The sequence below is a fragment of the Bactrocera oleae genome, chromosome X (genome assembly GCF_042242935.1).
Source record: "Bactrocera oleae isolate idBacOlea1 chromosome X, idBacOlea1, whole genome shotgun sequence".
Lineage (NCBI taxonomy): Eukaryota > Metazoa > Arthropoda > Insecta > Diptera > Tephritidae > Bactrocera > Bactrocera oleae.
In genome coordinates, this window is record NC_091541.1 from 27,776,941 (window position 1) to 27,799,155 (window position 22,215).

Here is a 22,215-nt window from a genome sequence, read left to right on the forward strand (position 1 = left end):
TCTCTGATTAATACAATGTTTTGAAACTCTTTGATTCGAGAGAGCGCTGTCAAAGTCCGCATTTTTTATAACATTTGACAGTGGTGCCATTAAGGAAAGAAATAAGTTTTGAGATTTTTTAATGTATTTCTTGGGTATTTTTCGGTTTCAATTTTACAAAAAAATATACATAATTAAAATTAGTTTAACAAGCTAGATATCTTATATGACGTTAAAATATACAAGGTGCAATTCGAAAGTTTCAGGGCTTTTATTAAAAAACGAATACTATATGTTCTTTTTTTAAAATTTATTGGTCGCCTTCAAAATAGTCTCTTTCCGCCTGAATACAACGTTTTGCACCTTCAAGAAGGTTATCGAATGACTTTTTTAGGTTATTTGTCGATATAGTGTTGAGGATAGCGTTGAGGATGGCGGTCGTCGTCCTTTTGGATGGCATCAACGTCAGCATAGCGGTTTCCTTTCATGGCCAAATGTAGTTTTCCGAACAAATAAAAATCGCAGGGTGCCATATCAGGCGAATAGGATGAATGGTATATGATATGAATGCGATTTTTGGTCAAATTGAATGTTGAATTCTGAGGTCAATTTCGTGTTGTTTCAAAGTGTGCGGGACAAATCGAGCACAAACCTTTATGAGGCCCAAATTTTCTGTCAAAATACGATAAATCGACGCTGCGGATATTGATAATTCCGATTCAATATATTTAAGCGATGATTTCGGCTCTTTTTTAATGAATTCACGCACAATTTCCGTGATTTTTTCGTTCTCGATTTTCAAAATTTACTGTTAAAACTAAATTTAACAAAATATTTTAATATTTGAAAACACGTACATGTTTTCAATAAGCTTAACATTTATATACTGAATAAACAAATATCTTTCGATAATTTATTCGGAAGTTAAAGCTTACATAACATTTGCTGGGAATTCTAATCAAAATATGTATATACGTTGTCAATTGACTGCTAAGAAAAACAATACTCTGCGATAAAATACTCGGTCTTTCTTAAAAACAAAACTGTATTAAAACTCTTTAAATAAAGATTACAAATATACGTAAAAGTGACATTTTTTTTCTGCGGGATTCTTAGTAGTAGTTCGTTGTTTTGGTTGTCATCTGTTCAGTAGCTCATCAACTCGTGGTTTTTTTTGGCAGCACTGAAAGTTCATGAGCTCTCTCAGAAGGCAAACAGAGGAATTTCGAATAATTTTATCTATGGTAAAAACTCCAACATGACAGTTAATAGCCAGCAATATAAATAACGCAAACTGTTCAGACTTTAATTGCCAAGCATAAGCAATAAGCAAGTGTTGTTCTATCGTCAGCAGTCTGGCTGCAATACCGGGTCTTTCTCGGCGTCGTTGCTGGCGAAAAAGTTGTCGCGAGAACATTTATTGCCTGTGGAAGTATATCGTAACGTCTAGTTAGTTTTGAAAAAAGTTAATGAGTGCTATTGCGGATTTTGAAGGAACAACGATAAATATGATTAAAAAGAATTAAGCAATGTTTGGTCATTCCAGGTCTCGATTCTATATGTTGCCATACTATTGCTCATTTGACTCAAAGTGCTTCAGATCATATGTTAGTTGTACATTAATGGAATCAAAACAAATTATTGTGGCGAGATATTGTACGACAAATAAATTAAGCACTAAGAAAGATATAAATAATTCAAATAAGGTTGGTATAACTGCCTTTAAAAAACAAAATTACAGTTACAATGGTACACAGCAAATGTTCAATATCAAAAATATGTTTAATAATTCTACAACGGATGATTCAAGTGATCAACAGGCAAATTCAACATATATTAAGCGTGTGGTTGTCTTTTTAGAAGAGGTTTTACATATGGACGATGTCCGGCGCGCACAAGAACAAGTCATAAATATTAAGGTAAATGTTTATAGATACAAACGATATGTAACAATATGCTTAAACGTTATATATTTTGGGTCGGCCTTAGAATACCATCGCACGATTTCAGGGTTAAGAGGGGTATGGTTAGATAGAGGAGATTCTCCAGATGTATATAATTAAAGCCGCCGGACACTGAAACTTATAGTTTTCGAGAAATTTGCGTGGGAAAACGGGTCGGCTTTAGAATAACGTCCCACGCTTTCGGGGATAAAACTGGTATGGGCGGATAGAGGAGATCCTCCAGATCAAGAATATATACAGATATAGCCGCGGGACACTTATAGTTTTCGAGATATTTGGGTTTAAAGCTCAAAATTTCGACTATTTAAAGTACGCATTTTTCCCATTTCGAATGAGTTATACACTTATATTTTCCACTTTTATATCGACTAACACTTCACTAATTCGTTTGTACACATTTATTTTACATTATATAGTGCAAAAATAGTTTAATTCAATAATTAAATTATTGTTAAATTCTATTAATTCTGACAATAACAAAAGGGTTGCAAAATTTCAAATAACCAGTGTTACCTTATCGACATCTTTTGTAATTGAACTGAAAGGAATTAAAACAGACAATACCCCAAATACAGGAATCCAAAACCTAGAGAAATAAACTATTACAAAGCATTGATGTTAAGTATTATGTTATACCCTCTATGACAATATTACTTTTTCAAAAAAAATAACCCTTGCCGGTCCAACACCGGGGTGTATCAAAATAATTTTCGCGCAGAACTTCTTTTTGCGTTGGCGGCCTTCGGCCGCGCTTGAAAAAAATAACCCTGGTCGGTCCAACACCGGGGTGTATCAAGGTTTTTTTGCGCAGAACTCCTTTTTGGGTTGGCGGCCTTCGGCCGCGCTTCAAAAAAATAACCCTGGTCGATCCAACACCAGGGTGGATCAAGGTTTTTTTGCGCAGAACTTCTTTTTGCGTTGGCGGCCTTCGGCCGCGCTTCAAAAAAATAACCCTGGTCGATCCAACACCGGGGTGGATCAAGGTTTTTTTGCGCAGAACTCCTTTTTGCGTTGGCGGCCTTCGGCCGCGCTTCAAAAAAATAACCCTGGTCGATCCAACACCGGGGTGGATCAAGGTTTTTTTGCGCAGAACTTATTTTTGCGTTGGCGGCCTTCGGCCGCGCTTCAAAAAAAATAACCCTGGTCGATCCAACACCGGGGTGTATCAAAGTTTTTACGCGCAGAAATTCTATTTGCGTTGTTTCCTGTATCTAGGGTACAATCTCTCTGTTTATTTTATTTTTCTTCGTTTACCAAATATATTAGTATGGCAACACTGATGTTTTGACATTCACAACCATTTTGTTATTGTCAAAATTAATAAAATTGAAGAATGATTTAAATATTGAAATAAAGCTATTTTTGCAGCATCTAATATAAAAAAAATTTCTAAAAACGAATTAGTCAAGTGTTAGTGGATATAAAAGTGAAAAATACAAGTAAATACAAAATACGTACTTTAAATAGTTGAAATTTTCAACTTTAAACGTAAATATCTCGAAAACTATAAGTTTCCCGCGGCTATATCTATATATATTCTTGATCTGGAGGATCTCCTCTATCCGCCCATACCCATTTTATCCACGAAAGCGTGGGACGTTATTCTAAAGCCGACCCAATATTTTGCATATAAGTTAATTTTGTAGAGGGTAATTGGGTGTTTTATTTATTTTGATTGCTTTCATTCGTTTGGATATGGGAACACTTATAATCTGTCAATCTGGAACCCTTTTGCTATTGTGCATATAACAAAAATTGTGTAAAAATAAAATGCTTATTTAAAGAAAAAGTTAAATTAACTAATACAAAATAAATATGTAGAAACATTGTAGTGAAGTGTTAGCGTATAATAAGTGCGTAATACAAATAAAGTTATCCATAAATCGAGAAATTGTAAGATGAAATTTGTGAAATTTTCAACTTAAAATGAAAATATCTCGAAAACTATAAGTGTACAGCGTCAATAATTATATATATTCCTGATCTGGAGAATCTCCTCCCACCATACCTCTCTAAACCCTGAAAGCACGGGATGGTATACTAAAGTTTCCCCTATATTTTTTTTAGAATGAATTACATGAGACGGGCAATAAAAAAAGGTTAATTCAAAGAGATTTGGATATACTGCGCCGAGATCTGAATAAAGTATATAAGGAATTTAAGATAAATTGGAACTCATGTCAATATCTGGAGTTGGTGAAGAAAGAAGTAGATGTAAGTTGAAGAATTTTAGCTTTACCTGTTATCCTACATTGACTATAAAACTGTTGTTGTTGCTGTTGTAACGGTTACCTAATCCCCGTTTGGGTGATAAATTCTAGATTCGTTGTCGTCGAGGTCATCTAACGGAAGGCCCAGGAAACGAGCTGTTTCGATGGGGTCGGACCATAGGGAGAGGGGTGTTAGATGAGTGGGGTTTGTTGGGCATGCAAAGAGGTGGTTAGTGTCATGCGGAGACTCATTGCATGCAGGACATGTGTTTGTTACATGTGTGTATTACGCCATTCACTGAGAGGGAGTCGGTGAAGGCGTTAATGGCTCCACTGTGAATGGCGGTCAGTGCCTGTCTGAAGTTAGTTGCGTCCGAAGTCTGGTCGGCGTACTGTCTAATGTCGTTGACGTAGTCAAGGAAGGACCTCTTGATGTTCCTAGGAGGCGGCTCCGCTACAAGCAGGCGACTGCAGGGGTGGTTTCTACGAAAATACGAAATTTTAGGGTTATTTATTGTCGGAATTTTTGTGCCATCGACTGAAATGTTCAGGTCCAGTCTGTACTCTTTCGTCCAATTTGTGAAGATGGTCGCTGTGGATTTGGTGGGGGAGAGTGTTAGGTTCCTTGCAGAGAAGAAGCGAGAAAGATCGGAGAGGTAGTCGTTTACTTTTGAACACATACCATCGATTCCATTGCCCGACGTCAATATCGTACAGTCTTCAGCGTACGATTTCATTGAAATTCCCGCTGGTGGCTGGGGGAGTTTTGAAACATAGAAATTAAACAGTAGCGGGGAGAGGACACCGCCCTGCGGAACCCCCTGTTTAATTTTCCTGAGTTTGGAGTTTTGACCTCGAAACAGTACGGATGAATGCCGACCGCTCAGGTAGTTCATAGTCCACCGCTTCAGCCCTGGAGGGAGCGTTGATTGTTCCAGGTCCTCAAGTAGCGTTGCGTGATTGACTGTGTCAAAAGCTTTTGACAAGTCCAACGCTACGAGGATCGTCCTCTCACAGGGTGGCTTCTGGTTCAGGCCATGAACTATCTGGGCGTTTATGACGCTAAGTGCTGTGGTGGTACTGTGCACTTTACGGAAGCCATGCTGATGGCCTGCTAGGCTCAGGTGGTGGGTGAATGACGGGAGTAACAAGGCCTCAAGTGTCTTCACTACTGGGGAAAGGAGAGTTATCGGGCGATAAGACTTCCCTTTATTGGCGGGTTTCACAGGTTTCAGCAGTGGGACCACTCTTCCGACTTTCCACACATCGGGTATTTGAAGAGTGGATATCGACAGGTTGAGGACCTTGGTGAGGTAGTTAACTCCCGTTGGGCCTAGGTGTTTTAACATCAGCATGCTTATTCCATCAGGGCCAATGGATTTAGACGATTTCGCCTTTTTGATGACACTCTGAACCTCCCCATCGGTGAAAGTAAGTGGTGCGCAGTCTTTTGGCATTTTGCGCAGCCGTCGGGTAACACATCGTTTGGCCTTGTCGGTCGAAGGGTGCAGTATAAACTGCCGGCTAAAGTAGCTCGCGCACTTCTTCGGGTCCGAGGAGGCATGGCCATCGAATTGAATTTCAACCCGATCGTCATGTATCCTCGGATTTGACAGGGCCTAGACAGTAGTCCAAAGCTTACTCACACCGGTGGAGAGGTTGCAGGACTTCAGGTGCTCTATCCATTTTGTCCGCTTATGATGATTTACCATTTGCCGAATCTCCAAATTGAGATCCCTTATTCGGGGATCACAGGGATCGGCATGGCGTAAGGTGTCGCGCTCATTTGCTAATACAGCTTCGGCTGGGAAATTGGGGCGGAGTTCCGCGATTCTTCCAGCCGGTATGAAGCGAGCAGTACCAGCAGCGATCACCTTGCGGAATTGACGCTCGCCAACGATGGCGTCCGTAGGAATAGAGAGTGCGTTGAAGGTGCTCTCAGTAAATTCTGTGAAGCCGACCCAGTTAGCTTTGTTAAAGTTAACATAAGTGCGGTTGTCCACAGAAATAAAGTCAGGAGGTTTCTCGATCGAGATAATTATGGGCAGATGGTCTGATGCAAGAGTTAGCATAGGTCGCCAGGTTATACTATTTATCAGACCACTGCTAGCGATGGTAATATCTGGCGAGCTATTACAGGTGCCCATAGTTCTGGTGGGGGCTTCGTCATTCATTGTGCAGAATGTCGAATCGTCTATCTGTTCCGACAGCTCCATTCCCCTACGATCGTTTGACAGGCAGGAATGCCAAAGATCGTGATGCGCGTTAAAGTCGCCTAGCACCAAACGGTTTTCACCACGAAGTAGCGCATCTATATTCGGGTGATATCCTGTTGGGCAACATGTAACTGGGGCGATGTATATATTAAATATTTCGAGCTCGACATCGCCTGACCGGACAGCTATACCCTGACATTTTAGGGTGGTGTCCTTGCGGTCGATGTCAACATCGATTAGACGATATTGCACGGTGTTGTGCAATATGAAGGCTAGGCCTCCACCATTATCCCGCTCTCGATCCTTACGTTCAACGTTGAAACCTGCACAACTCAGAAGATCTGAGTCGCTGTTTAGCTTGGTTTCTTGGACCGCAGCTATCGTTACGCGCTCCCGGCTCATAAATGCAACTATCTCCTCCTAATTGGTCAGATTAGGAGTTATGCTGTCTGTGTGAGCTCCTTGGGACCGTGGAGGTCCTATTTTGGCCACTCGACTGGAGTGGCAGCGCAGTGCGCGAACATGGTGCAGGTTGCACAGCCGTTGAGGCAGATGTCGCATTATTGCGTTGACAGCATGGGGCCCACGTAACTCGTGGTCCACTCCCTGTGTGTCTTAAGGCCTGAGCAGGTCTTAAGATGGCTCCATCCATTGCATGTATTGCACCTAACCGGGTGGAATTTGGATGGAGCCTTTTTGCGCATACGCAGCAGTAGAATTCCTCGGGGCCCGGGTTGGACTCGATGCCAGCACGGGTCAGGAGGATACGGAGCAACCCTGCTGCTAGGCGTTGCTCCAATGACGACAAACTTAATCTAAAACCTACCGATCCAAACAGGGTTAGATCGCCGAAATAACAGCCCTTGGCCGGATAAAATCCGGGTCAATTCCGGTATCGCAGAACCGGCTGTTGTGGGAATTTACTATAACTCTCTCCAGAAATAACGGAAAAATACTGTCCCAGGCTTTCGGGAATAAAATCGGTATGGTCGGATAGAGATCCTCTAGATCAAGAATATATATAGATATGGCCGCGGAAAACTTATAGTTTTCGAGATAACAATGTTGAAGTTGAAAATTTCAACTATTTAAAGTATAAATACGTACTTTAAATAGTTGAATTTAAAATGAAGTATACACTTATATTTTTCACTTTTGTATCCACTTACACTTCCCTAATTCGTTACACATTTTTTTTATATTATATAGTGCAGAAATAGCTTTAATTCAATATTTAAATCATTGTTCAATTCTTTTAATTCTGACAATAACAAAAGGGTTGCAAAATGTTGTTGTTGTTGTAATGGTTACCTAGTCCCCGTTTGGGTGATAAATTCCAGATTGGTTGTCGACGAGGTCATCTAACGGGAGGCCCAGGAAACGAGCTGTTTCGACGGGGTCGGACCATAGGGAAAAGGGTGTTAGATGAGTGGGTTTTGTTGGGCATTCAAAGAGGTTAGAGTTAGTGTCATGCGGAGACTCATTGCACGCAGGACATGTGTTTGGTATGTCGGGGTCTATTCTGGATAAGTACGAGTTTAACCTGCTACAATTACCAGAACGAAGTTGCGCGAGGGTCACTCTGGTTTCGCGAGGCAACTCGAGCTCTACGTCTGCTATAGGTGGTGGTTTGACTCGTAATACGCCATTCACTGAGAGGGAGTCGGTGAAGGTGTTGATGGCTTCACTGTGAATGGCGGTCAGTGCCTGTCTGAAGTTCGTTGCGTCCGAAGTCCGGTCGGCGTACTGTCTAATGTCGTCGACGTAATCAAATCACCTCTTGATGCTACAAGCAGACGACTGCAGGGGTGGTTTCTACGAAAACATCCCAGCAGAAACTGCTTGGAGAGGAGCTCGTTATGTTCCTTAAGCGGAAGCATACGGGCCTCACTGTGTAGGTGTTCGATTGGGGACATCAAGAGGCATCCCGTGATAGTTCGAAGTGCAGTGTTCTGAAAGGTCTTGAGCTTCTTCGTCTGCGTGGCACTACATCCAAGCTACCATATTGGGGCTGCATAATATAGGACCGGCCGGCCGATTGCCTTGTATGTCGCCAGCAACGTTTCTTTGTCTTTTCCCCAAGAGCTGCCGGCAAGCGATTTGAGGATTTTGTTGCGGCTCTGTACTTTGGCAGTTATCGCGGTCGTGTGGAGAGTGAAGGAGAAAAGACTGTCTAGCGTAACGCCTAAAATTTTAGGGTTGTTTACAGTCGGAATTTTGGTGCCATCGCCTTAAATGTTTAGATCCAGTCTGTACTCCATCGTCCAGTTCGTAAATATGGTCGCTGTGGATTTAGTGGAGGAGAGTGTCAGACTCCTTGCAGAGAAGAAGCGAAAAAGATCAGAGAATAGCTGTTTACTTTCGAGCACATGCCATCGATTCAATTGCCCGACGTCAATATCGTGCAGTCAACAGTGTACGAGGTCACGGAAATTCCCTCTGGTGGTTGCGGGAGTTTCGAGATGTAGAAGTTAAACAGTAAACGGGAGAGGACACCACCCTGTGGTACCCCCTGTTTAATTCTTCTCAGTTTGGAGTTTTGACCCCGAAATAGTACGGATGATTGCCGACCGCAAGTAGCGTTGTGGGATTGACTGTGTCGAAGGCTTTCGGGAGCAGTGCGCGAACATGGTGCAGGTTGCACAGCCGTTGAGGCAGATGTCGCATTATTGCGTGGACAACATGGGGCCACGTAAATCGTGGTCCACTCGCCGTGTGTCTTAAGACCTGAACAGGTCTTAAGATATCTCCATCCATTGCATGTATTGCACCTAACCGAGGTTGAGTTTGGATGGAGCCTTCTAGCGCAAACGCAGCAATAAAATTCCTCGGGGCCCGGGTTGGACTCAATGCCAGCACGAGTCAGGAGGATACGGAGCAACCCTGCTGCTAGGCGTTGCTCCGATGACGACAAACTTAATCTAGAACCTACCGATCCAAACAGGGTTAGATCGTCGAAATAACAGCCCTTGGCCGGATAAAATCCGGGTCAATTCCAGTAACGTAGAACCGGCTGTTGTGGGAATTGCAAAATGTCAAATACCAGTGTTACCTTATCGACATCTGTTGTAAATGAACTGAAAGAAATGAAAACAGATTATACCCCCAATACAGGAATCCAAAACCTAGAAAAATAAAATATTAGAGAACATTGAGGTTAACGATTATGTTATACCCTCTATGACAAAGTTGCCTTTTCGCGCAGAACTCTGAGAAACCTCCCGACTTTATTTTTGTGGACAACCGCACCTTTGTTAACTTTAACAAGCTGACAGGGTCGGCTTCACAGATTTTACTGAGAGCACCTTCACCGCACTACCCATTCCTACGGACGTCATCGTTGGCGAGCGTCAATTCCACAAGGTAATCGCTACTGCCACTGCTCGCTTCATAACGGCTGGAAGAAACGCGGAACTCCGCCCTAATTTCCCAACCGAAGCAGCTGTATTATCAAACGAACGCGACAACTTACGCTATGCCGATTACTGTGATACCCGAATAAGGGATCTCAATTTGAAGATTAAGGCTGGTATCGCAGTAGTGCGTTGGCAGCATGGGGCCACGTAACACGTGGTCCACTCCCTATGTGTCTTAAGGCCTGAGCAGGTTTTAAGATGGCTCCATCCATTGCATGTATTACACCTAACCGAGGTGGAGTTTGGATGGAGACTTTTAGCGCAAATGTAGCAGAAGAATTCCTCGAGGCCTAGGTTGGACTCGATGCCAGCACGGGTCAGGAGGATACGGAGCAACCCAGCTGCTAGGTGTTGCTCTAAGGCCGACAAACTTAAACTAAAACTTACCGATCTAAACAGGGTTAGATCGCCGATATAATAGCCCTAGGCTGGAAGAAGCGCGGAATTCTGCCCCAATTTCCCAGCCGAAGCAGCTGTATTAGCGAACAAGTGCGAGACCTTACGCCATGCCGATCCCTGTAATCCCCGAATAAGGAATCTCAATTTGAAGATTCGGCAAATGGTAAATCAACACAAGCGGACAAATGAATAGAGCACCTGAAGTCCTGCAACCTCTCCACCGGTGTAAGTAAGCTTTGGACTACTGTTAAGGCCTTGTCTAATTCGAGGAGACATAACGACCGAGTTGAAATTCAATACGATGGTCATGCCTTCGCGGACCCTAAGCAGTGGGCGAGCTATTTTAACTGGCAATTTACACTGCACCCTTCGGCGGACAAGATCAAACGATGTGTTATCCGACGGCTGCGCAAAACGCCAAAAGACCGTGCACCATTTTCACCGATGGGGATGTTCAGGCAATAACAAGACCAAATCGTCCAAATCCATTGGCCCTGACGAAATAAGCATGCTGATACTAAATCACCTAGGTTTGACGGGAGTAAGTTATCTCACCAAGGTCTTCAACTTGTCGCTGACCACTCTTCAAATTCACGATGTGTGGAAAGTCGGAAGAGTGGTCCCTCTACTGAAACCTGGGAATCCCGCCAACGAGTCTTATCGCCCGATAACTCTCCTTTCCCCAGGAGTGAAGACACTTGAGGCCCTTTTACTCCCGACATTCACTCACCACCTGAGTCAAGCAGACCATCAGCATGGCTTCAGAAACCTGCTCAGGCCTTAAGACTCATAGGGCGTGGACTACGAGTTGCGTGGCCCCATGGTGCCAACGCACTACTGCGACATCTGCCTCAACAGCTGTACAACCTGCACTATGTTCGCGCACTGCGCCGCCACCCCATTCAAGTGACCAACAAAGGCCTTAAGGAGCTCACACAGGACGCATAACTCCAAGTCTGAATTTCAATGAACCAAGATATCGTGAGCAACATTCCACACGATATATAAGGTTGTCAAATATCTCCCTTCCGCTTTTTTGAATTTCGCGGCTATGTACAAAGCGCTACAGAGCTCGTATCTGGCAACACTATACATAATTTGAAAGGTCTTGACATAACCTACAAAACAACGCTATGCATGATTAGTTTGGATATTGCGTTCAACAGTTATAGACGTGTAAACATGGAGTTCACTAACGCCGAAATTCGCGCTATTTTAAAGTTTTCTTTCGTTAAAGGCAAATCCGCTAGAGAAACGTTCCGTGAGATTAATGGTGTTTTGGGGGATGGTACTCTATCACTTCGAACCGCGGAGGAATGGTTTCGACGATTCAGAGCTGGTGAAAACGACACCATGGGTAAGCCAGCCGGCGGAAGACCTGTGACGACAAATACCGATCAAATCATGGAATACATCGAGTTAGACTGGCATATGGCATCTCGTGACATCGCCCAGGAGATGGGAGTTAGTCACCAAACCATTTTGAACCATCTGCAGAAGGCTGGATACAAGAAAAAGTTTGATGTTTGGGTGCCGCATAATTTGACGCAAAAAAACCTTCTGGACCGAATCAACGCCAGCGATATGCTGCTGAAACGGAACGAACTCGTCCCATTCTTGAAGCGGATGGTGACTGGCGACGAAAAATGGATCACATACGACAATATCAAGCGAAAACAGTAGTGGTCGAAGGCCGGTGAATCGTCCCAAACAGTGGCCAAGCCGGGATTGACGGCCAGGAAGGTTTTGCTGTGTGTTTGGTGGGATTGGAAGGGAATCATCCACTATGAGCTGTTCCCATATGGCCAGACGCTTAATTCTACCATCTACTGCGAACAACTGGACCGCTTGAAGCAGGCGACCGACCAGAAGCGTCCAGAATTGGCCAACAGGAAAGGTGTAGTGTTCCACCAGGACAACGCCAGACCACACACTTCGTTGATGACTCGTTAGAAGCTACGGGAGCTCGGATGGGAGGTTTTATCGCATCCACCATATAGCCCGGACGTAGCGCCAAGTGATTACCACCTGTTCCTGTCCATGGCGAATGCCCTTGGTGGTGTGAAGTTGAACTCAAAAGAGGCTTGTGAAAAGTGGCTGTCCGAATTCTTCGCAAATAAGGGGGGGGTTCTTCTACGAGGAAGGTATTATGAAGTTGCCGTCTAGATGGACACAGATCATCGAACAAAACGGCGCATATTTTAACTAAATCCGATCACTGTAACACTTTTTATAAAGCATTGAATGAAGAGCAAAAAAGCGGAGATATTTGACAACCTTATATTTAAATCAATCCCTGAATTTAGTGAAGTATCAGATGAGCACGTGGCTTGGAGGCAATCGGCCATGGACGCGTACGAATTATTCAAACCATTTAATGGCAGCTGCACTCATTAACAGCCGGTAACGATAATAAGAAATAAAATCAGAGAGCGACCAGAGTAGTGTCAGTGACCCACAATACAGTCCTTAATTTCGATGCAATAATTGCTAGACAAGTTGCTCATATGCATACTAAGCCTTTCTACGCCTTCTGAGGCAAGGACTTGAAATGGTTAGACGAGGTGAGCTAAGAATAATAGAGTATAACGATGAGGTTGAAAAAAAACTTAGATTAGTTGCCAACAAAATTGTAATGACACATGAAGCGGAGCAGGCTACACTACACAATGAGGAGGTCAAAGCCGACGCACTTCGTGCTTTCATTTCTGGCCTAAAAAAGTTCCTTAAATCTATTGTCTTTCCGGCGCAGCCAAAGACCCAACCATCTGCTTTAGAATTGGCCAGAGAAGCAGAAGCTGGTATCGAAGGCAGTATGGTTTCAAACACATACGTCAGAGCTATTGCTGAAACGGAACAGGCCAAGGAAGAGTATAAGACGTGATCATATTTCAAGAAGGGAAAACATATTAAGGACAAACGTGGCAATGAAAAAACCCCGCATTTCGCCAAGAAACAACAATTCAATGCAAACAAAAAAAAACTAAAGAGAAGACCGGGGACAAATACCGGATCCAATGGAAGTTGACTCCTCCTCTAGGTTTAGGCAACCATTCCATAACTTAAAAATGGGTCGAACAGGCCCAAAAAAAACGAAACATGACCGAAAGGGTAACATGACTAAAGCGATAGAAACTGAATAACGTTGTTCAACGCGATCTCGATTCACAAGGATCAGAATATGGAAAGGCAGCGGAACTCGTTGTACTCGAAGTCGAAGATGATAACGAATCGTTAGGTGACAATGACCCATTTAAATTTTTAGAGAGCGCTCCCGGCTGTCATACACCAAATGACAGCACGACGAGAGAATTTTAAAAATATTGGTTGACACAGGGCGCAATAGAATTGCGTTAAGCCCGTAAAGGAGCTAAAGAAAGTAATTGCTGTCGAAAACATTTTTACTGGTAACTCGATTCATGGCTCAAGTAGAATAACAAATAAATGTCTGATGAAAATCTTCGGACGATCTTTACAATATTTTCTTCTAAACAATTGCAGGACCATTACTGTGACAGTGTGCCTACATCATTGTAGTGCCCACATCTGTCTGGGCAAATTGCGAAATTACCTATATGGGTCAAAAGTAATCAATATCTTCACTGACCACCAACCCCTTACATTCGCAGTTTCACACAGAAACACTAAGTATTTAACAAACCAAGCAAGGAAAACTTCGTGGAAAATGTCCTGTCCGAGAATGACACGGTTGAAACGACTGAGAAACCTTAAAATTGTTTCAGAAATCAGATTGTGCTCGAAGAAGCAAAGTTCCTATTAAAACGGGACATTATACTCTTTGGCAAAAAAAATACGCCATCTAATAAATTTCACATATAAAGTCACTATTCGAGATGATCAAACCACTAAATAATACAGATACGGTAAACGCAATATATTGCGATTTATCAACATAAGCCAGTATACCTATAACATAATTTGGTACCAAATTTTCAAGCAATTAAAGTCTGTCATTACAAATATCTCGTGATAGCTATTACCGACAAAAATGAACAGATCAAAATCACCAACGAATATAACTGTGCGCATTGAGCAAGTTGGCACGCCAGGTGCTTCTAATAAATGAAATATTTAAAGCAAAAAAGAAGTGTTGATCGATACACCGTATTTGATGAAACACTATTAGCAAGGAATAGAATGTTAACAATACAAATAACAAACTTGATACTCACAACTACGCTAGCTAAGACTGACATAATAAATCTCATTATTTTTGATCATGACAAATTGAGGTCCATTTTAAATAAGCACCATGTAGAAGTCCCCACAGCTAGCCTAACCTAAGCATCTTTAATTAAGATCCTTCAGTCCGAAAATACCGCTCAAATATTAGTAGCATATCTTAAGATCAAATTCATCTGAAAGAAAATCACCATCTCGGTGTCACACAACCTCGTCACATTACATATACAAGATAACACCATAGCCGAATGCAACGACAACATACTAGCAGTCAATGAGAGCGTAACAACAACCTACGCTATCGTTTGCAAATTAACAGAGCAAGACACATGTGCACGAGCATTACACGCCGGCAGCACAGCGTTTTGCCGCACACAACTGAGCCACCTGAAACCCATCACACAACTAGGTGACGGCAACATCATCATCAACGAGATTATAGCAAAAGTTAGAACAGACGAAGGTCAAGAAATTATTACAAACGGGATATATCCCATCACATTTCGTTCCTCTACAATCATCAATGACACTAAACATGTGTACCAGCGCGAAATAGTAGATAGAACGCCAGGCATAGCAGGGTCATCTCTACTCAATATCATTAGTCACGATCCGGTATTAAGCATGTCCCAACTCCATAGGATGAACAATCAAAACTTTATGTCATGTGAGAAGACAAACGTCGAAGGAAGTACAAAGGTCCATCGATAGCTACAAACTAACCGAGGACGGTCAACAGCTTGAGGTAAAGTGTAAAATTAATTACTAGCTCCGGCACTAGCCGAACTACCTCTATTATTGGGAACTGTTACTGCTCATCGGCTTAGTTGGAATCCGTTGCTACTCATCTGCTTAATTTATATATACAGAGCTGCCGCTGGCTTATGCTTTTTAAGATATTTGTATTTAAAGTTCGAAAATTCATCAATTATGGACATGCAAAAAAGGGAGGTTAACGTCATGCAGGCCAGGGTCTTGTATTTTGCGAGGCACTTCGGACTCTTGTTCAGCCGTGGGTCTCTTCTTCTGCATGGACACCATTTGCCTGTGAGAGTCGATGAAAGTGTTAATGGTTGCACTGTGAATAGTGAAACGAAGTCTGATTAGTGCTTTTTATGTAGATTTAGAGTATTTAAAAGTATTAAGCATCACCTCTTCAGACAGCCATTTCATAATTTAGCAAAATTGTTTTTGTATTTTTTTTCAGATATACACGGAAATCGACGAGCTTCAAAAGGAGTTGGCAGCGGTTGATGGACATGAACAATATTTATTCAATGCTTTTTCCGTGGCTATAAATGATTCATATGAAAAGGAAAAGATTTATACCAATATGATTAAAATCCTCGGTATTGTTGGAACGTTATTAGGCTCTTTCATCACGTTTGTACTCTCAGTGGTTGGATTTCTTTATAATCAAAGGAAATTTTATACTTTACGAAAAGATGTTCAGAGTGCCCTTACTGATCAAGTGCTTCATAAATTAGACAAGGTTATTGAAGACATAAAAGATTTCCAGCAAACAGTTAATGTAAAGCAGTCAATGGTCCTGACAGAAAAACCTGTGGAATCATGGGGCTCCTATCTCAATCGTAATACGCGATGGATTTACGGTTGGGCTTTACCAAAGAAGTGATATTTTTCGTATTTATTTTGTGTTATATAAGAATAGTTTTTAAACTGTATAACATTAACATATAACGCAAACCATTTTCTTGTTACTGTAATTGAAAAGTCAAACTTGAGTTATTACGTTTTTCTTGCTGCAAATGAATATTCCCAAGTAAAGCATCTTATGTTTATGAATCTGTATAAACATTATAGGTTAATGGGGTTAGCTACAAAATTTAGAAATCCGGGACAATTGTACCTGTTGTGGTAATCTTTGATTCCTACAGCAGCCGGGTCTACGTTACCGGAATTGATCCGGATTTCGTCCGGCCCAGGGCTGTTATTTCTAGGGTGTAACCCGGTTTGGATCGGTAAGTAATAAGCTAATGCTGTAATCACTTAGAGCAACACCTAGCAGCAGGGTTGCTGTATATTCTCCTGATCCGTGTTGGCATTGAGTCCAACCCGGGGTGGATGCATGTAATGTTTTGCAGCCATCCGAAGACCTGTTTAGGCCTTAAGACACATAGGGAGTGGTCCACATGGCGCAATACTGCGACAATAAATTTCTTTGTCTGGTGAATTACTGATGTTAATACCGACTAAAACATCCCCTTTCCTCCGGCCTCATATCCTCGCGGAAACCGCCGCTAGGCATTAGTTCGTGGGGGAAAATTTAGCTACTGCTCTTCCATCTGATAGCTAAGATGTTATTTCTTCTTTCTTCTAGTTGTTGTCATTCGCTCTTTTTCTTTCGATGGAACGCAAGTCTATGAGGACTTCTGTTGCAAATGTGTTGATTGCTTTCCAGGCAGTTTCTGATGACAACATTGTTTCTACTATTGTCTCTAGTTGGATTATTCCATTTAAATTCATTTCCAGTTCTTCTCGTTGGTGACTGAATCGTGGGCATTGAGAGAAAGCATTCTTCGTATTCTCAAAAACTCCTGGGCAGGACGGGCTCTTCGGAGAGTTATCGTGCTTGAAGTGGTATAAATAAGCCCGGAAGCAACCGTGCCCTGAAAGCATCTGAGTCAGACAATAGTTGACCTCGCCATGGCTCCGGTTCAGCCAAACATCAATCCGTGGTATCAGACGCTTTGTCCATCTACCGTTCTCTGCGGCATCCCACTGTTGTTGACAACGTGCGATGCTCTTTTGCCTTTCTTCTGTCCCGAGATCATCAGGGCTCAGTGTGGTTGACCTTTTTCGATGGTAAAGGTTCTGTATTTCCTCAGCAAGAACCATAAGTGGCAGAATTCCAGAAATAACGCATACTGCCTCCACAGATATTGTGCGGAAAGCGCTGGCTACACTTAAGACACTCAGCCGATATACTGGTGCAGCTTTTCGCCATGAATCTTGGGTGTCCAGCGCATCTGCCCAGATGGATATTCCATAAGTCAGCACTGATGTGACTTTTGATGACAGTAGTAGTCTCCGATTCTGCTGTGGACCCTGGACAATCGGCATCAGTCTTACTAAAGTAGTTCTCACTTCTGATGCTTTGTTGTTCACTTGTTGCTTGAAGTTGAGTCGGGCATCAAGCATCACTCCCAGATATCGGATATAAGGTTGTGATGTGATTTATTGGTCTCCGACTTTTAGCTTGATTGCATCCACCACTTTTCTGCTAGTAATAAGCACAGCCTCGATTTTCTGTTTAGCCAGTTGAAGGTTCCCTGTATCCATCCACCGGTTAACTCGCTCGAGGGTGATGTCAAACATATGGCGAATCTCGTCAAGGTGTTTCGCGACGATCACTACGGGTACATCGTCCGCATATGCTACAAGTTTGACGCTTATTGGCAGTTTCAGTCTTAGTAGGCCATCGTACATGACCTTCCATAGAAGTGGACCAAGTACTGATCCCTGAGGTACACCTTCGGTAATATCGTATTCCTTCGGACCATTGTTCGTGTCGTATTTTAGCACTCTTTCTGTGAAAAAGCTGGCCACTATTTTACACAGATATTCTGGCACGTTTTTCTCTCGGAGAGCTTGCATGATGCAGTCCCAGTTGGCGGTGTTGAAGGCGTTTCTGGTGTCTAAGGCGGCCACCAAACAATACTTCTTTGTACCACCCTTCCACTAGGTTCCTGCGATTGCCTCATTGGCCGTGTTAATAATCAGATTATTTGTTTTTAAGGCGATGTTAGGGATTACGTCCAATCCCGGCGCTTTATTATTCCCGACGCGGTTAAAAGCTTCCTTCAGTTCTTTTCTCGTGACAGGTGGAATATCATCCAGTTCGTTCTGTTTTAACACGTAGTTAAAGACGGGCTGTCGGGGAAACTGGGTAGCCACGATCTTCTGTCAGAATTGAGAACACGTCGGTGACGGCATTGGCTGGTATTTCAAGTGTGTCATGACTTTATAAGGTCTTCCCCACAAGTCCTTGTCTACCTCATTGATGAGGTCTTTCCAGCATTTCTTCTTGCTATCTTTGATGGCTTTGTTTAGGGATCGACGAGCTTTTTTGTACTCTGCGATAAAATCTGCCAAGACAGGTCGCCGATAGTCACGTTGGGATAATTTTCTTTTTCTATGACACCCTTGGCGAAGAACGCTGATGTGCTCGTTCCACTAGTGCACCGAGGGTCTTTGATTTGTGCCACGATTACGTTGCATAGTGGCGTCACAAGCTTGAGTCACTCTCTTCATCAGGTCCTTTGTCTTTTCTTCTGCGCATCCAGTGTAGATCGGGTTTCCATCAAAAGCTTTACCATTGTACTTGAATCGAAGGATTTTACCCTCCAGCTAATGGTGTTAGATTGCTTATCAGATCTTCTCGGGCTCTGGTCGTTTGATATTTCCCAGAGAATCGCAATGTGGTCGCTGGCAGTGTAGATGTCCATCGCTCTCCAGTTGTGGCTGCTTCTGGCGAGGCTGCTATTGGAAAAGGTGAGGTCTATAATTGAACTTGCATTGCCTTTGGTGTATGTTGGCGTGTCACCACTGTTGGATGATGTTCCTTCGCGTCCTCGGCGAGTGGGTCCAGAAAGTCAGTAAATTAAACAATGGAGAGGCTAGGTGGTGCGTAGCAGCTATAGAAACGGATGCCATCTACTGATGCTGCTTTAAAGCCGGCGCTGCTATAGTTGACTACGCTCTGGAAGGGGAGCTTACTCCCGATATAAGCACAAGGTCAAGCTTCAATGAATGTGAAAAGATGTGTTATCCGAAAGTAACAACAAAGCAAAGGCATCTAAATCCTTCGGCCCAGACGGAATAAATAAGCCGATGTTAAAACACTCGACGATGTGTAGAAAATCGGAGGGGTGTTCCCACGGCTGAAGTGCGGAGTGCAGACTGTCGAATGTGACACCTAAAATTTTAGGGTTGTTTATCATTAGAAAAGTTGTTTGACATCATCGACGGAAATGCTGAGGTCCCGGAGTACAGCTCCTTCGTGCAGTTGGAAAATACGGTAGCCGTGGATTTGGCAGGGTAGACTTTTATGCTCTTAGCAGTGGAGAAGCGAGAAATTTCTAGGAGACAGTCCTACACTTTTGAGCACATGCCTTTAATTCCATTGCCCGACGTCATAATCGTTCAATCATCTGCGTATGAGGCAAAAGAAACTCCTTCTGCTGGTAGTGGGAGCTTTGAAATGTAAAGATTCAACAGTAGCGGGCAGAGGACACTACTCTTCCGAACTTCCAATCTTTGATTTAGATTGTCTACCACTGAGATAGTTCATGGCTCACCTCTTCAGTCCCGGAAGGAGCGATGTCCTCGAGCAGCGCTGTATGGTTGACTGAGTCAGAAGCTTTTGACAAGTCTAACGCTACGAGGCCAGGTTGAGGTACCATCTATCTGTTCGTTTATGACGCTATTTCTGAAGTGTTTTCACTACTGGGGAAATGAGAGTGATAGGGCGATAAGACTCCCCAAAGTTGGAAGGCTTCCCAAGCAGTGGGACAACCCTTCCGATATTTCACACATCGGATATTTGAAGGGTGGTCACTGACAAATTGAGACCTTGGTGATATAAATGCCATTGCTTTGTTGATGGCACTTTAAACCTCCGTATCGGGGAAAACAAGTGGTGCGCAGTCCTTTGGCATTTTGCAGACCCGTCGGGTAACACATCTTTCCGCCTTATCCACCGAATACTGTAGTATAAATTGTCGGCCAACATAGCTCGCGCACTTCTTCGGGCCCGAATTGCATCTTCGTGTCTCCTCAGAATTCAACAGTAGTCCAAAGCTTGCTCACTCTGGCGGAGAGATTACATGGCTTCAGGCGCTCCACCCTTTTCGTCACTTATGATGTTCAACCAGTTGTTGAATCTCTAAATTGAGAACCCTTGTGCGGGGTGACAATGATCGAACTGCCGCAAGCAGTCGCACTCATTTGCTAAGACTGCTGCTTTAGCTGGGAAATTTGATCATAGTTCACGAATTCTTTCAGCGGGAATGAAGCAAGCAGTAGCAGCACCGATCACCTTGCCGAATTAACGTTCTCCAACGAATACGTCCGTAGGAATCGGTAGAGCGTTGAAGGTGCTCTTTTGCGAAGTCTGTAAATCCGACACAGTTAGCTTTGTTAAAGTGAACGTAGATGCGGTTGTCCACAGGAATAAAGTTTGGAGGGTTTCTCGATCGAGATAATTATGGGCAGGTGGTCTGATGTTAGAGTTAAAATAGGTCGTCAGGTTTTTATCAGCACCAGCACTAGCGATGGTGATATCAGGCGAGTTGCTACAGTTGCCCATAATTCTCGTGGGAGTTTCGTCATGTATTGTGCAGAATGTCACATCGTCTATTTGTTCCACCAGCTTACGATCGTTTGAAAGCCAGGAGTGCTAAAGTTTGTCGTTTGCGTTTCATTCGCCAAATACCCATCGGTTCTCACCTAAATCAGTGCACCTATGCTCGGTTGATATTCTGTTGGGCAACAAGTAACTGGAGGATGTATATATTAAATATTTTGAGCTCCACATCGCCTTATCGGATAGCTATTCCCTGACATTCTAGGGTAGATTCCATGCGGTTGATATCCCCATCGAAAGGACGATAATGCATTGTGGGGTGCAATATGAAGGCTAGGCCCCCACTACTATCTCGCTCGCGATCATAACGTAAAACGTTTAAACCTGCACATCTCAGAAGGTCTGAGCTGTTTAGCTTGGTTCTCCAGACCGTAGCTATCTATGCCCTCCCGGTTCATAAAATCAACCATCTCTTCGATCTTGCTCCATAGTCCGTTGCAGTACAGTTGTCGGATTTGTCGCGGTAAATTTGTTGTGATCCTGAGAGTGACTGAAAAGTGTAAAGGTGGTGGTTGCTGCAGCTGTATTGTCGCACTGGAGTGTGGGTTGGTGACGCCATGGATGATTGTTTCGGGGCAGACTTTTACAGCAAGGGGCAACAAATGCCATATTATTTCACTCACGTGTAGTGCGCAGGCCGCAACATGTCGGGAAATGATACCATATTACACTGCCGTAGAGGCTATTGTCACAGTAATGCGTTGGCAGCATTGGGCCACATAACGTGTGGACCACTTCCTATGTGTGCCTGAATGCCTGAACAAGTCTTAAGAGGACTCCAACCATTGCATGTATTGCATTTAACCGAAGTGGAGTTATGGTGGAACCTTTTGGCGCAAAAGTAGCAGAAAAACTCTTCCGGGCCCAAGTTGGACTCAATGCCAGCACAGATCAGGAGGATACGGAGTAACTCTGCTGCGAGGTGTTGCTCTAAGAGAGATGACAGTATTAACTTACGATGCTCTTGAGAGGGCTGGTAGATCTCCTGTTTCCCAGCGGGTGGGATTGCAAGATTGTAGCTAATAGATTTGGATGTTTTCAGAGTTTTAGTTCGCCTTTATTTCTGCTGTCCTCTACTTCTTTCTTTACCTTAGGAATACCAAGATCTTTGTGAATGCTTTCATATTGAATGTACCATGGGGAAGCCATTATCGCTCTAAGGATTTTCGACTTTGTATTATGTCAATGTTAGTTGCAGAGGTCATAGCCCACAGTTGAACACCATACATCCAAATCTTCTTTATTACCGCATTGCATAACAGAAGGCTTTGTTTTGAACGTTTATTTAAAAGCCAGTTTTAATTTGTTTCTATGATTTTCATGCTAGTTTTTTTTTTGCTGGATATATGTTTTTTCCATGGATGTATGTTTTCTCCTGTCCAAGTGAATGCCTAGATAAGTTACACCATTTGCTTGTAGTACTATTATTCATTATAATCG

General features: G+C 43.0%; 1 protein-coding gene across 4 annotated transcripts in view; it reads left to right on the forward strand.

Moving 5' to 3' along the window:
• Positions 1 to 1,342: 1,342 nt before the first annotated feature.
• Positions 1,343 to 22,215, forward strand: part of LOC106623454 (mitochondrial potassium channel) — a 54,851-nt gene continuing 33,978 nt past the window's right edge. Inside the window, exons 1-4 of one of the 4 annotated variants that reach the window (XM_036363644.2) lie at positions 1,385 to 1,685; positions 1,840 to 1,898; positions 4,011 to 4,157; positions 15,595 to 16,178. In XM_036363644.2, coding sequence (XP_036219537.1) covers positions 1,854 to 1,898; positions 4,011 to 4,157; positions 15,595 to 16,023 — 621 coding nt within the window. In that variant the 5' untranslated portion in view covers positions 1,385 to 1,685; positions 1,840 to 1,853 and the 3' untranslated portion in view covers positions 16,024 to 16,178. Of the gene's footprint in view, positions 1,899 to 4,010; positions 4,158 to 15,594; positions 16,179 to 22,215 lie in introns of those variants that run through there. The other 3 variants (XM_036363643.2, XM_014242984.3, XM_070112721.1) reach the window with 3 other exon arrangements.